The sequence below is a fragment of the Parasteatoda tepidariorum genome, chromosome 4 (assembly GCF_043381705.1).
Source record: "Parasteatoda tepidariorum isolate YZ-2023 chromosome 4, CAS_Ptep_4.0, whole genome shotgun sequence".
NCBI lineage: Eukaryota > Metazoa > Arthropoda > Arachnida > Araneae > Theridiidae > Parasteatoda > Parasteatoda tepidariorum.
In genome coordinates, this window is record NC_092207.1 from 97413648 (window position 1) to 97429488 (window position 15841).

The window sequence follows — 15841 nt, forward strand, 5'->3', positions numbered from 1 at the left end:
GTGATCGAAATGGGCTACAGGTGACAAATAGTATGATACAAAGCTTGTAGCGTGGCTACCACTACAACTATTCAATTCCAATTCAATACTTCACTAGTATATAAGACATGATAACTGGTTAAGATCTTGGGATGCCTCTTGATAGGTGAAAGTTGACATTGAAGGTAGTGAGTCGAGTTTGTGGGGCTAGACTCTAGCCCCACAAGAGCGGCTCACGGGCTTTCTAGCCTAGATGAACACTCTAAATAGGTAAAATTCGTACGTGATTTGAACACGCCTATTTCCACAGAAAAATTCAACTTAATATGAACACGCCTAGTTTAATGGATGCAACACAGTGAACAATTGACTTGCAATTTTTAACTGCTACATTGAACTCCTCGTGCTGTTGCTACACAGTCTAGATAGGTCACAACAGGGTCCTTTAGCCTAGCCCCACATGGGCAACTCCCGAACTTGATCTGAACAAGCTTGCCCCAACCAACACTCTACAAGCCAATATTAGGGTGTCTATATTTTGTAACATTGCTCCTAAGAATGGCTTTCAATAAGGAAACAATATCATTTCATATGTAGGACCCTTGTTGTTGTTATGTAGGATAATGTTGGGTAAGCATTGGAATGTCCAGATTTTTCAATATTGGTCCTAGATAGAAATGAATTTGGTTCCATTATTGAAAGTCATTCTAGGACCAATATTGAAAAATCTAAACTCCCCAATGTCGTTATGGAATCCATATTAGCCAATTTCCAATTAGCCCATATTAGCTCAATTGAAATGTAAAATTGTTGCTAGGGAAGCTTGATGTCAGGCTTCGTGTAAACGGGGAAATAAGTCACGAAGCGTTGTGTAGGGAATGTTATTTACGTCGCACGAGAGCTGTATAATGAGCAATTGACGACAGTCTGGGAAACATCCATGAGGATGATCCCAGAGGATGATCCATGAGGATGGATCATGAGGATGATCCAGATCCGAAGACATGACATCGCAAATTTGATCATCAGTAAGTAGCGGGAATTATACTATTGGAGACTTTGGTAAACGACCTGCGAGAGAAGTCGAGCACTTTACATTAGAACAGTTTAATGAGGACCAATACCGCGCATCCTAGGTCCTTACGCAGGCTGATGAAAGTGGTCACCCACCCGCTTACTGACCGTAGCCAGTGATGCTTATCCTCGGTATTTTACTGAGAACCGTGTCTTTACCACGAAGCGTTGGATTTTCGCAGACGGTGTAGTAACCGCATTTTGGAAAATGTTGGTTTACCATCCATCATTGCAATGAGCGATAAGAATTGGACAGAAATAGGTATTTCAGCTTTTTCTCTTTTCATAAAGCCGGTGTCTGTTTACTTTCTTATCACGTCACACGTCATCATAAAATACAAATATGGCTTCGGAGTATTTGGTAAAATTTTTAATTTTTCCTTTAAATATTTTACTGCTTTCATAAGTTGATAATTTCATTTGTGAAAAAGAAATTCTTTCGATTTTGAAACCTTGTAATAGCTTATTTATCTGACCCCATATTTTTGAGGAACATTTTATTCACTTCATTTTAAATATAGTGGAGAAAAGCAAATTTTAAATAAATATCATTTATTTTGTGTCAATTGAGATACTTTTAAATGGTTACTTAGGTCATTACAAATAATTAAGAATGTAGTCTATTTTTTATTTATTTATTAGAAGTTATTAGGTGCATACTAAGTTGCCGTCTAATTTTGTTTTTTGTTCCAGTAGCCCAATGCATTAACTAATTTTCTTCAATGAAAATAATGGGTCGATGTCAAAATATCCTATATTATCCGAAAATGTTGTATTTGTAAGATATTCGACTTGCTTGCATTATATGACAATTTTCAGTAATTGCTGTTTTATGTGGAAACCAGACTAAAAAAAAAAAAAACCCTTCGGTTTATTGCTTAAACCTCATACAGAAGATTGGTAAAAATTGAAAAAGGCAACTTTTGTTAAAAAAAATTGTGTGCAAAGGTGAAAGGGACAGAATATTGTTAAAACAGTAGCTGGATGCTTGAAGTAATATGGAGTTGACAGTTTCGAAACAGTTTAAATCAGCAGCTTTGTGTAAAATACTGAAAATTAAACTTCTTACTGCTATGCTTACTTCTTCTGACCAATTTATCTACGTTGGCAACAAAATATGTTATCATTTTGGGTAAATCTTAAGTGATTCTGTGGAAAATACCAGATTTAATTTGAATGAAATATTGATAAGTTATGGAAATGGCTATACATTTCTTTGCAATGGTAAAAGAATTTAAATTTGTTACTATTTTTTGTATTGTGTTTAGATTTGGATATCCAAACTAAACCTAAGTGAAGCAGATTTGGAAAGAAAACAAAAAAAGATTTTTTTTTTTTCTGTTTGAATTAGGTTTTTTAGTAAAACTGTTTTTTTTTCCCCCTTCTGCAATTTTATTTTAAGACCTAAATTTAATCAAACTGAACCACTCAAAAGTATTTCATAGTATTTAACTAAGAGTGAAGTAAAACATTTTTTCAACGGCCTTTTGTGAGTCAGTAGGGGGCTCCCCAATTTCGTGACCAACGGCATAATTGTGGCAATGTGGTCAGCAAGACTGTGCGCAGGCCACCATTGCTTCCCAAACAAGCTAGACCCCTTTGAGCTGAGGGTGGGTGGAGATTGAACCCCAGTTCTTCTCAATACAATTCAGTGCCTTAACCAATGAGCCACCACAGTTCAGTTTTTAGCAATTATTGTTTTCAATAACAATAAAGAAATATTGACTTTTATTCCTAAATTATGCTAACGTAATAATAAAAAAAGCAGTTTTTTAAATATACTTTATATTAATCCACATCATTTCTATTAATTCCACTTAACTTTAATTTCTCCCTTTGCTTGTCTGTAATATAAATATGCAATAGTTCATTATTTTTTTAATATCATTATTTGCTTATAATTTATAATATTAGTATTAAGATTTATAAAATATGCATTTCTCTTTTGTATTTTTTTTAAAAATCAGAGCAAATTTTAATATATTTCATGCAATGTATCGTAGATATTTTAAAACTGTGTAATCTTATATAAACACTTAATATTAAAAATTTATGTTAGTACTATATGTTTAAGAGTGATTGCAACCACCCTTCGCTTGTTTCTATAATGTATATTTGGTAAATATAAACTTTACCAAACTTATCAATAACACAACTTTAAACTTTAAACTTTAGAACTTTTGCCAAATATACATTACTTGTTTTTTTTTTAATCCATTTTATATCAATCTATAGATTTCTTGTTTTTTTAATCACTAAGTTTTAAACATATTAAAATTTGAATCAATACAAATTTTAATATATTCAAGAGACTGTATTGTATGTATTTTATAAATTTATAATAATTAAAAAATACTTGTAAGTAATGGAAGGATGAAAAGGTATGAAAATTACATGGCTTGCATATAAAATAGTTAAAGTAAGTGTTAGTACTAATGGTTTAATAATAAATAAAGTGTGAATGGTTTAATGAAAAATAAAGTGTGTTTTAAGTTTAATAATATCAGAGTTAGTAGTTCTGAAATTTTTGATTTTCCTGATAAAAATATTTTGTCATTATTTGTGCTTTATCTTTAGCTTTTTGTCCTCATAGTTCTGGGTTTTGTATGTTCCGAATTTTCTACAAATATATTCTTGAAATAATTGGTTTGAATAGTCGAAAGATATGGATTTTGGATCTAATATCTTTATATTTTAATATTTTATCCAGAAAATTACTGTAGAACACAATTGTTAAGACTTTTATTCTTTGTGTTTTCGTTTTGTAATTATTGAAACCCTTTTTTAAAATATTTGATTATAAGTCAAGAACTCTATTGTGAATATGCAATAAAAAAGTCATTTTTTAAAAAAATTGATTTTTTAAAATGTTTGACACTGTGTTAAATTTAATTGAAATAAATGAAACTATTACAAAGTGAATTCTATTGTTATAATACTTATTTCTAAACAATTTTCTTGATTTTTTTTAGTATCTATTTTGTCTAGATACTAAATTCAATTTGTCTACTTTTTTTTCTCATTCTTTCACTCTAAGAAATAGTAGGTTTGTTCTGCACAAAATCTCGATCCTGCTTTAAATGTGATAATTAGTTTGTGTAGTGGATAGTTTAAGTTACAAAATCAAACTCAAAAATTGTATTTTCTCTGAATATTAAGTAAACTTTTTTTTTTTATCCACTATTTTCCAATTTTCAACCCTTAACATATGAAGTTGGTTGTCACCTAGAAAATATGAAACTAATGGATAAGATAAGCAAGTGGTAAAAACTTTAAACTATGTAATGTTATTTTCTGTTTTTCCTATTTATTTTGCAATATCTCTTAAACTTTTTATTTGAACTAGTTTTTCTGACAGCAGTTGCACACAAAAGAATAATAATTGCAAATAATTTTAAATTAATATATACAATACTTTGTTTTGGAAATTTTATCCCTTTAGGGTTGATTATTCAAATTTTTATATAGTCATTTTACAGTTTAATATAATGCGATACAGTTTTTGCATAGTTTAAAATTATGTAAAAATTTGTATACTTTATAATTCATAAATTTTTTGAACAATGTCACGCAAAAATATGCATAACATATTTGATATAATTTAAAAAATAAATTATTTCTTTAAATCCTTTTATTAATAAAATAAATTATTAATATAATTGGCTTTCTTTTATCAAGGTTGAGATATGAATGAGAATCAGTGTGTTAAGAGATCCCATCTCTACCATGTTTGCATAAAATTAAAAAAACTATTGCATGTTTGCTAATATCTTTTGTCTATTGTAAAAAATTAATGATTTTGCTTAGCTTTTCTCCAACACATTTGAATGCATAAAGCTAAGGAAAAATATCTTGGTAATTGTTTATAGCATAATAGTCAAACTATTGATTTTTTATTATTTAGTCAAAGTTCGTTAGCATCTAAAATTTAGCACTTGCTTTCATGATTTTTAGTAGAAGGATATACTCTGTTGCGGTGTGTTTTCCTCCTCATTTGCACATTCATTTCTTTATTATAAATTAGTATTTATGAAATAGCATGTTTTGGAAGTATTCTTTTATTCAACTTTTCTAGATCTGCATTTTTTTTTAAAGAAAGTTTTTATTCTTATTAACCCTTTGCAGTCTTATTAGGTTTATACATGACTGTCTTGCTGGTCGGAATTAATTTACTTAAACACAATTTATAAAATATTATTTCTATTTCCACGTATCTCCGAAGCTTGTGGACTTACTATAATATAGGATCAGTATGGTTCTTTGCTGTGGTGGCTGAGAGCAGACATACGACTAGAATGGTAAAAAAGTGTTGGTGGCTGAGAGTAGACACACGACCGCAAAGGTTCATATCCTAGTTCATCATCCACCATTTATTTTCTCCATAATCTATCTGGAATTTATTTTTATAAGACATAAATGTCATCCTGAACTAAATTTTATTTTCCGTATCAATTCATTTAACAATAATTGTAATGTATTGTATTGAATAAATTGTGGACCAAAAATTTTATTTTTTTTAATTATGCAATTACTATACAATTTATTTAATTATTTCTCTTTTAGCACATTTGTTAAACCTGTTTCTGGCTTGAAAAATAAATCCAGTTTCAGATTTTATGCACTATATTTGTTTCTAAGTCATACATTTTTGAAAATTCACCAATTTTTTACATTTATAAACAGTTGTACCTTTAGACCGGTTTGATTTAGATAGCTAAATTTTGTGTCACTTTGTTCAGTTTTTGTCATAGATATAACTTAGTTTGGTTATTTTTAAAAACTATTTTGTTGTTATTTTGCTATTACTATTACTAATTTTTAAAAAACTCTAACTGAAAATGTTTAATTTTTCTGAATTTTTTTTTTTTGTATAGCTCTTTTTTCAGCAATGTGTGTTTCAAAAAATTTCAAGATGGCATTTTCTAGTTGCATCATGAAGAAAGAGAAAAAGGTTTTCTAGTTTAACACTGAGTTTAAGTTTGCAAAATATTGCCTGCATTAATTAATTTGCATATTTAGGTTTTAAAACTCTCAAATAATTAGACTTAAAGTTATTAATGTTTTTCATTTCTTTACTTTGGTCTCTGTTAAACAATTATACAGAATCTTAACTCAGAAAACTTCTAACGCCATAATTTTTTCTAGAAAGGTAAAAATCAGTCAGTATAAAAATAGTATTAGTAAATATATGATTAAAGTTACATAAATTTTTCTTTTTGCCTGATCAGTGAAAAATATTATTTTTAAAAATATAATATGCACCTTCACTTTATTTTAGAGACAACTTGTGACCAAACCTTCATTTTGCCAATTAGCCCCCAAAATTACTGTATATTTAACCAATGACCATTTACAAATGAACTATACTATCTGTAACAACTTTGTTCTTAATTCTTTTTATTTGTAAGACTGTATTATGAAATTTAATTCTATTTAATTTTTTCAATATTTTTTACATTAGTTTCTTTACAAATCAATTACAGTCAAACCTCGTTAATGCGAAATCGGTGGGACTATCATAATTATTTCATGTTAACTGAATTTTGTTTTATCTGATACATCACGGAAACAATTTATTTCTTGCTATTTATGCATGTTATGTACTACATTAATGTATGCTAACGATTCTATTGTGAACTAAGCAAATTAAAAGTTATAACTACTTTATTAAACTATTTTATTTTAAGTATTTTATTTATTTGCACATCTGCTACTTCTAACAAAGGAAGAAAATAGAAATAACATTCCTCCAAATGAATGAGTGGGATCATTCATTACAATAATACAATAACTCGGTCAGGTAATGTATTAAAACATACTATACTGCCATACCTAATTATTTATTATCTATGCTGTATCCAGTTTCTTTTCATGTTAAGCAATAATCAGCTTGAAAATTTCATGTTAAACTTATAAAATACAACAATAATTGATTGTTGACTCATGGGTCAAACACATGTTTCATGTAAAGCGATATTTCACATTAAGCGGTTTCACATTAGTGGGGTTCAGCTGTATAAGTTAAGCTTATAATTGTTTTGCCAAAGATTAATTTCTTCTCAAACCTGACATTTTATTAATAAATATCTCTTTTTATTTTATGATATATTTTATTCATTAATAATTTGTAGTTTTAATGTACTTTTTGTTTCTAGATGGGTTTGGAACACATGAGTAGATATGTGAGTCCTGTGAATCCTGCAGTTTATCCTCATCTCACTCTTGTTTTATTAGGAATTGGACTTTTTTTCATGGGATGGTTCTTTGTGTATCCTTTTTAAATTTTTTCAATCTGAAGCTTCTTAAATTTTATGAAACTTATTAAAACTTAATAATTTAGTTAATATTTTGCAAATTAATATGTGTAGTTATAAGTAATTGGAAGAGATGGTCATTTTGTCGTGTTTTTTAATTATTATTGGTAATAAGTAATTTAATTTTTTACTTTTTTTTTCCCGAATGCACTGATTCCTTGGAAAAATAATCTTGTAGTCTATAAGAATTTTTGCTTATCTATTTTCATTATCACTAACTCAACAGATAGCTTCTTCATAATTTATATTTTTCATTCTTTCTGAATATACATGTAAATACGCTAGGAAAATTGCATGAAAATCTCTCAGTTATAATTTTACTGTTATATTACAGCTACGATTTAATACTGCTCAACTATAATTTATTTTTAATTTTAAATTAGGATGTGATTACCCAGTGTAAATTTTTGCCTTGGAATTCTTTACACTGACTTTTTTTAGGTTAAAAAATTATTCTCGCTTTTTATTTCTTCTTGGCCCAGATAAGTAGGGACTTTTCAAAATAATTTTGAGGTACATGGGTAATATGCGGTTAATATGAAGTGCGTGACTAATATTCATTCTTGAATCTAATTCAAGAACAATCTTGAATTTAATTTTGTTTTGAATTTCATTAAAAAATAAAGTGTTCTTTGTAACTTCATGTGAACTGAGAAGTTTGTTGTTTTAATATTACAAACTCAATTCCATAGCAGATTAACTGGCTATGGAATTGAGTTTGTAATCTGAAGATTTGATTATTACTGTGCATGACAAATCTACTGTAACATAAATGAATATGATTAACAGAAAGAAAAAAGAATGTCATCAGCCTGAAAGCTATTTTGTAGAAAACAATTTGGATAAGTATTTATATAGATAGTAATTTTCATGTCTTTGTTATAGCATTTTTCATGATTATAAAATGTATATATTTCAATATTTATGGATTTATTTAGTCCTCAATTTTAGTTTACTTTTCTCAAGTCTGGTTTTATTGTTGCTGAGTGCTATGAATTTAATTTGATTTAATGTTGTATGAAAATCATTCAGTTATAATTTTACTGTTATATGCTGCTAAGATTTGATACTGCTCAATATCTATGCGATACCATGCCTTCAAAAGTAAGATAATCCAAGAGACATTGGATAATTCAAATAAATAGGCATCTTATTAATTTATAAAGTTTATTTGATAGTTGCATGGATTACAATGAGAGGTGTCCATAGCAGGAATGTTGGGATTTGGCACAGATTTATCTAGACATGAAAATATGAAAAAACCATGCATTTTAGATGGCTCTTACTATTTAAGCAGGGATTCTGAAAACGAATTAGTTATACGAATATCTTTAACTTAATGAAACATATTTCAAATCAGAAAAAATTAGAGATTTTGATATGTTCCAAAACATGACGATATTCTGACGTTAGGGTATTTTTGGGATTTTCTTAATGTGTATTTTTCTAAGAATCATTACCCATTAACTTCAGAAAATAATCTTTTGATTTGCATCTTGACTTTTTATGGCTCTTTCTGAAAGAACAATTTCTATGTTTTAAAATTAATAAGAAATCTATTTAAAGCTTATGATTTAATGTAGTAAGACTCGTTTGAGATGATCTATATTACATATTGGAGGCACTTTGGTTCTGTGGTGTAATTTCCATTTCTGGCAATGAGGTTATACCAGGCTATTTTCTACAAAAATCCAATGTAAGCAGTTAAATTAACTTAATATAAATTAATAAGATGCAAATTAACTTAATATAAATTAATAAGATGCCTATTAATTTGAATTAGCCAAAATCTCTTAGATTATCAGGCCTTTAAAGGCATATTATTACAAGCTGGCAGGATTCGAATCTGTGCAGGGAAACGCCCAATGGATTTCAAATCCTTTTAGTATTCTTTTTTAACAAATTATTTTGTGGAGCTTGAATAGTTGCATATTTATCTATGCATTTGTAATAAACATCTATAGATCCCAGAAACCTTTGCAATGATTTTACATCTGTCTGAGGTTTTAATTTTTTAATAAATCAATATTATTATTATTTGTTGTAACAGTGCCGTTTGTTATTTCATACCCCAAAAAGTCACTTTCAAAAAGTTATAAATATGGCTAGAATTATGGCTAGAATTTACTATTCAACAGTTACCACCTCATCCTGTATGACACTCTTCATAGCTATGGAAGTGTTGCAGATCTTTATGGCAATACACCATGCAGGGATGAGATTTTTCCGCCTTTTTGCGGATTTCCGCCTTTTTTGCTTTTGTCTCTCCAATTTCAGCATTTTTATCAAAAATTTCGATTCTCTAAAAGTTTATATCTATATATATTCCGCTTTTTCTGCAAACTCAGCTGTTGAAATAAAATAATTATATCTATTTCCGATTTGATTATAATATATCTAAAGATATATAGAAAATTCAAACTACGTAGCTGCCAACCCTTCCGCATACTACTTATTTCAGCAATTAGCTTACTATTCAACAAGAGCAGAAAATAAGATTTTTCTCATTTTTCCCGTCCCCTAGATAGCTCGTATTTACCTGATTTTTATTCACGCAATTTCAATATCGTTCATTGCAGTTCTTATTTACGAGATTTAAAAATCCAATATCACATTGTATTGAGGCATTTTTAAAATTCTATGTAACGATTCGATTTAAAATCCAACGAACGATTTAAAATCCAAAATCGCTATTTGTATTCACGCAATTTTAAAATCCTTCATCGCGATTCTTGTAAAAGATAATTTTTTTTTCTTGAATTAGTTATACTATGAATGCAGCAGTTTTTCTATCGATGATTCTTTCTATATATAGGCATTACAAGATCAGCGAAACTGGATGAGAGTATGTTACTGATAGTTTTGCTGTAAATCACGTAAGATTTACTGTCGTGAAAATTTAGCTTTTTTGCCTTTTGGCCAATCTCATCCCTGACCATGGTATGGGGGCCGACTCTTCCAAAACATTAGCACACATAAGAGTTCTCATGTTAGTGTCCGATCATCGAACTCTGATTCAGACTCCCTTCTGAAAGCTGGGTGGGAAACTGATTTGAATTCTTCAAAGGAAAAAATATATGAAGATAAAATTCAAAACAATCTCAATTCTGTTATCAACGTAGTAAATCAAACTGATAAGAAAATAAAACACGCAGACACAACCCTGTTTGACTCTGTTGTTGATTCATCTGGATATTTTTGAGATGTATCTGATTAGAGCCCACCTGATTAGAGTATTAATAACAATTTCATAGATGAATATCCAACTGATAGACAGGATTCATCAAGTGTTCAAAGTACTGATTCCAACAGTTTTGTTAGCCAAATTGAGGATACCTGATCAGGATGGAAATGCATGTCAGTAAACTCAAAGATGGCCCTCAAATCTTAGAGATAACCAAATTCAGGATTTATTAAAACATAAAAGAAATTTCTTCCTAGTAACGCTAGTATTTAAAAAGGGGGAAAATAAAAAATAAGAAAACTCGTTTACATGCAGATTTTAGACAATTAAATCAGGTGACGAAGTCGGATGCTGATGCTAAACCGTTACGTTTAATGGAATCTTTGATTGATAAATTTGCTCAAAGTTTTTATTATTCTTGTATTGACCTACTTAGTGGATATTGGCATTTACAAATCCACCCAAAAGACACGGAAAAGCTAGCATTTGCAAACACAATGGGTTGTACGAATGGTTATGTTTACCTTTTTAAATTTATATTCAGTTTATTTTACAGCTTACGTTGGATTTTTGCATATAATGATGGGTTTCCATTGCAGGAATTGTAAAAGTGTGAATGTGAACATTAATTATATTATTATTACATGTTTAGTATTCCATGTTTTGGCAACAGCAGTTCTTGTGTACGATATAAATTTTGAGTTTTTAGAATAACGGTGTGCGTAAATTTTAATAAAAGTAAACAGTAAATTTTTAAAAGAAAACAAAACAACTGTGTTTGTTTTGTTTTTCTTTTAAAAGTTGTTTCTTACATTATCAGAAGTGGGATAAACAGGACTGTAATTAATTTTGAGTTTAAAATGGCATTTTTATCGCGACTTTGTAAAGATCAGTTACGTTATGTAGCTAATGAGATATCTGAAGATGTTACTTCTATTACTTTGAAAATCCCTGACTTGAGAAAGTTAATATTGAATAGAGAGAAATACGATGAGTAAATGGTTCAAGGAATGGTCGAAAATTTGGTTTAAGATGCCGAGCGCCTTTGTCAAGAAGAGAAAGAAAAAGCCGACCTCGAACATGCATTGGAAAAAGAAAAAGCCGATCGGGAACATGCATTGGAACTCAAGAAGTTAGATATTGCTGCTTAATCTTCAGAAGTAGTCGAAGCAGAAGTAATAACATCGGCGCCAAAAGTTGATTGGCAGTCACAACTGAGAAAGTTTTCTATGAGTAATGAGGATATCAGCCTTTATTTAGTACATTTCGAGAGAATAATGAAAAGAGTACAAATGCCAAGTACATTGTGGATGGCATGTTTAATTAACCAGTTATCGAGTGAAATTGTCCAAATGATAATGAGAGAACCAGAAGAAGAGTCAGAAAATTATGACTATGTTAAATCTCTTTTGCTTAAGTGTTACAGACTAAGTCCTGAAAAATTTAGACAACTTTTTTATTCTCATGAGAATGCTGGTGGAAAGTCATGGAAAGAATATTACCACGAGCTTGAAATGCATTTAAATGGGTGGACTGCCTGACTTAAAATAAGTAGTTTTGAGAGTTTATCATCACAGATCGAATGAAAGCTCTGGTGCCTCCAGATATACGAGAACGTTACTTGGATCAGTGGACCCATATAATTTCACCTTATACATTAGCTGAAAAGGTAGATGAACTTATTGAACTCAAAGATGTTTATAAGAATCATATTCAGTATAATAATAAATCTAGTAACAATAAGTTTTTGAAGGAAGAAAATATCGCCAAAGGCAAACAAACGGAGCCAAGTTGAAGTACAACTAATAATCAAACTGTTGCTACAATTGTTATGATACCGGCCATTTTGCCCGTGATTTTGTAAAGCCGAAACGTCCAAAGTTTTGTACTGCCTGCAAAACAGAAAGACATGGTACAAAGGAATGTCCAAAGAGAGCGTCTTTCCCATTAGTCAATGCAGTTTCGTTTTTACCCAGTTCCAGTAATAGTACAACGAAGAATATTATCATAGAAGAAGTAAATACTAGTGCTTTTATGGATTCCGCTGCTGATATATCTATGTTAAAATATAGTTTTGATATAGTTAGTTTTTATCGATAAAATATAGCACAAACATTTAATAAAAATATACATAAAAATATAGTTACACGAATTCAAGGTATTGGAGGTGTAAGGGATTCACTAGGAATTATCATACTTAATGTGACTATAGACAGGGTAAAGTTGAAGGAAGTTCTGTTTTATGTAGTGACTGATGATACATTTGAAGGCCCTGATGTTCTCATTGGGAATGACATCATTGATTCACCCGAGATAATAATGGTTAGAAATCAAGGCAGATCCAAGTTAGTTCATGTGGAAGAGCTGGATTTTTTGCATGATTTCCAGAATAATGAAATGCCTGATAGGGTTGTGTTGAAGACCCTCGAAAAGTTCGTGATTGAACCGCGTACAGTTCAATTGGTAACTGTCTTCAGTGCATGTAAATCTCAGAACGGATTTATTTCCTGCAGTGGTCGAGATGATCTAAGCTATCCACGTTTGCTATCCACGATGGTAANCCGTGAATCCTAGTAGCATAAATTACAATTAAAGAAAAATCTTGTTATCTTGCGAGGAAATTAGGTATATGAAAATAGTTACAATTCAGTGGTTAAAAAAGATGCGGATTCAACCCCAGCCGTTTTATTAGCAAAAGAAATTGTGCGAAATCCAATCGATAGAGAATGTGTTAAAATTGGACCATCAATAAATAAAGAAAAACAGCAAATTTTATGTGATTTATTAAATGAATTTAGGTTGTGTTTTGCTTTAAAACAAGATGAACTAGAATGCATTAATAATACAGGAGGGAACCGATTATCCGGAACGATCGGGACCATCGATATTCCGGATAACTGATTTTTCTGATTTTCTGAATCTCTACAAAAAACCGTTTTTTTTATAGTTAAACCCAACTAAAAAAAAAATTGGAAATAATCTTAAAAAGAAAAAAAAACGATGAAGAAAAAAAACTAATGATTATTTCCAAAATGATGGTAAGGTAAACAGCTTTAAAAAAAGAACGAAAAATCCTAAAATCTTATGAGGAAAAAAAAATTATTATTTTTTTTAAAAAGCGGGAAAACTAATCGAATTTCGTTTTGGTTTTTTTGGTTTTCCGGTTTTCTGATTTCCGGATAACGGGTTCTGTACTGTACTATAATGCGTATCGTTGAGACACCGGGTAGTAGACACTGTTTCTCGTTCACCCTATTGAGCTTCGAACTACGAGAGACAAGTTTTAAGAGAAATTGTTCAAGAATTAAAAGATCAGGGTGTTATTCGTGACAGTTCTTCTGAATGTAGTAGCCCTGTTTTGCTCGTATCTAAGAAAACTGGTGATCATCGTATGGTAATTGATTACAGACATTTAAATTCAAATGATATGTCAACAGTTTTGGTTTCCACCTATGGCAAGTTATATCAAGCAGCATATACAACAGAGTGTCATATGTGCATTTACAAAAGTACCTGGTAGGAAAGCTCAAGGTAAACTTAATACCATTCCACCTGGTAGTCGCCCATTTGAAGTTGTTCATATGGATTTCCTTGGCCCATTTGTAACAAGTTCAGCTCGCAACAAGGAGCTTTTGGTTTTTGTTGACAATATGACTAAGTTTGTGCACCTCCGTCCATGTCCTAGTTGCTCAACTAAAAGCGTTATGAAGTGTCTTGATGAATTTACTGATGATTTTGGTTCTCCGAGGTGAGTCATTGCAGACAGAGGGAGCAGCTTCACGTCCTCGGCGTTTGAAGGCTATTGTAAGCAATTGGGAATCAAGCATACATTAAACTCCAGTCAAAGACCACAAGCTAATGGACAAGTTGAACGCATAAATCATATACTTATTCTAATGATATTTTCCAATGTCCAAACGGAATCTCACAAGGATTGGGATAAAATATTACCAGAAGTACAAATGTGTATTAACTGGTCTCCGAGTAAGTCGACTGGAAAACCTCCTTTTGAACTCTCGTATGGATACACGCCAGTAAAGCCTGGATATTTTCCACAAGATCTACTACCAACATCAAATGACTACGTAAATCCAACAAAACTGCAAAGAGATGCACAAGAAAAGATGAAAAGGAATTATGACAAACATCGATGTGATGCATTTAAGTACAATATAGATGATGTTGTGGTCGTAAGACGATTACCTGAACAAACTGCCTTATCTAACACTAAAATCCAAGTTAAGTACAGAGGTCCTTAAACAGTCATCAAAATATTACCATCCGACACTTATCAAGTTGCTGATTTACGCGCAGTTGGACAAGGATGAAGAAGGCAACATAATTATACGACTACCGCCCACGCTTCGCAAATAAAACTATTACATCTGGTCAACAACGAAGATCTGTCTGATGATGGGGACAATATTACTGGAAGTAAGGAAAACTTCATTGCTTGTGAACCCATAAACGACAACAGTACAAATCAATGCAATGACGATCCAAATAAAAATTTAAGCCAAGATAACAGTAGACCAAAGAGATGTAAAAGTGTGCCGCTTCACTTGCAGGATTATAAGTTGTTTTGAAGGGACGAGGTCGTCCAAAAGTCAGGATGATCGAGTGTAAAAGTGTGAACGTGAACATTAATTATATTCTTATTACATATTTAGTATTCCATGTTTCGGCAACAGCAGTTCTTGTGTACGATACAGATTGTGAGTTTTTAAAGTAACGGTGCGCGTAAATTTTAATAAAAGTATACAGTAAATGAACTGCGTTTGTTTTGATTTTCTTTTAAAAAGTTGTTTCTTACAGAATGTTGGGATTTGGCACAGATTTGTTAAGCCAAGAAATTATGAAAAAACCACACATTTGTCCATGGCCCCTGCTATTTAAACAGGGATTCAGAAAAGGAATTAGTTGCAAGAATATCCTTAACTTATTCAAATGTCATGCGAATGGGAAAATTTAGAGATTTTGATATCTTCCAAAACATGACACCATTCTGACGATAGGTAATTTTTGGGTTTATCTTAGTGCATTTTTTTTAAAGAATTATTACCTATTAACTTCAGAAAATAATCTTTTAATTGGTATCTTGACTTTTTATGGCTCTTTGTGAAAGTACAATTTTTACCTCTTAAAATTAATAAGAAACAATTAAGTTTATGATTTAATATAGAAAGACTCGTATGAGACATTTTATATTATATGTATTATATATATATATATATATATATATATATGTATATATTATTACACAATGTGTTCTATTTTTGTTTCACTTTTT

At 30.4% G+C, this 15841-nt stretch overlaps 1 protein-coding gene across 1 annotated transcript in view; it reads left to right on the forward strand.

Moving 5' to 3' along the window:
* The first annotated feature begins 1255 nt into the window (after positions 1-1255).
* Positions 1256-15841, forward strand: part of LOC107452012 (oligosaccharyltransferase subunit 5 kud) — a 22209-nt gene continuing 7623 nt past the window's right edge. Inside the window, exons 1-2 of the mRNA XM_071180220.1 lie at positions 1256-1414; positions 7209-7321. Of these exons, the coding sequence (XP_071036321.1) occupies positions 1397-1414; positions 7209-7321 (131 nt within the window). The 5' untranslated portion in view covers positions 1256-1396. The remainder of the gene's footprint in view (positions 1415-7208; positions 7322-15841) is intronic.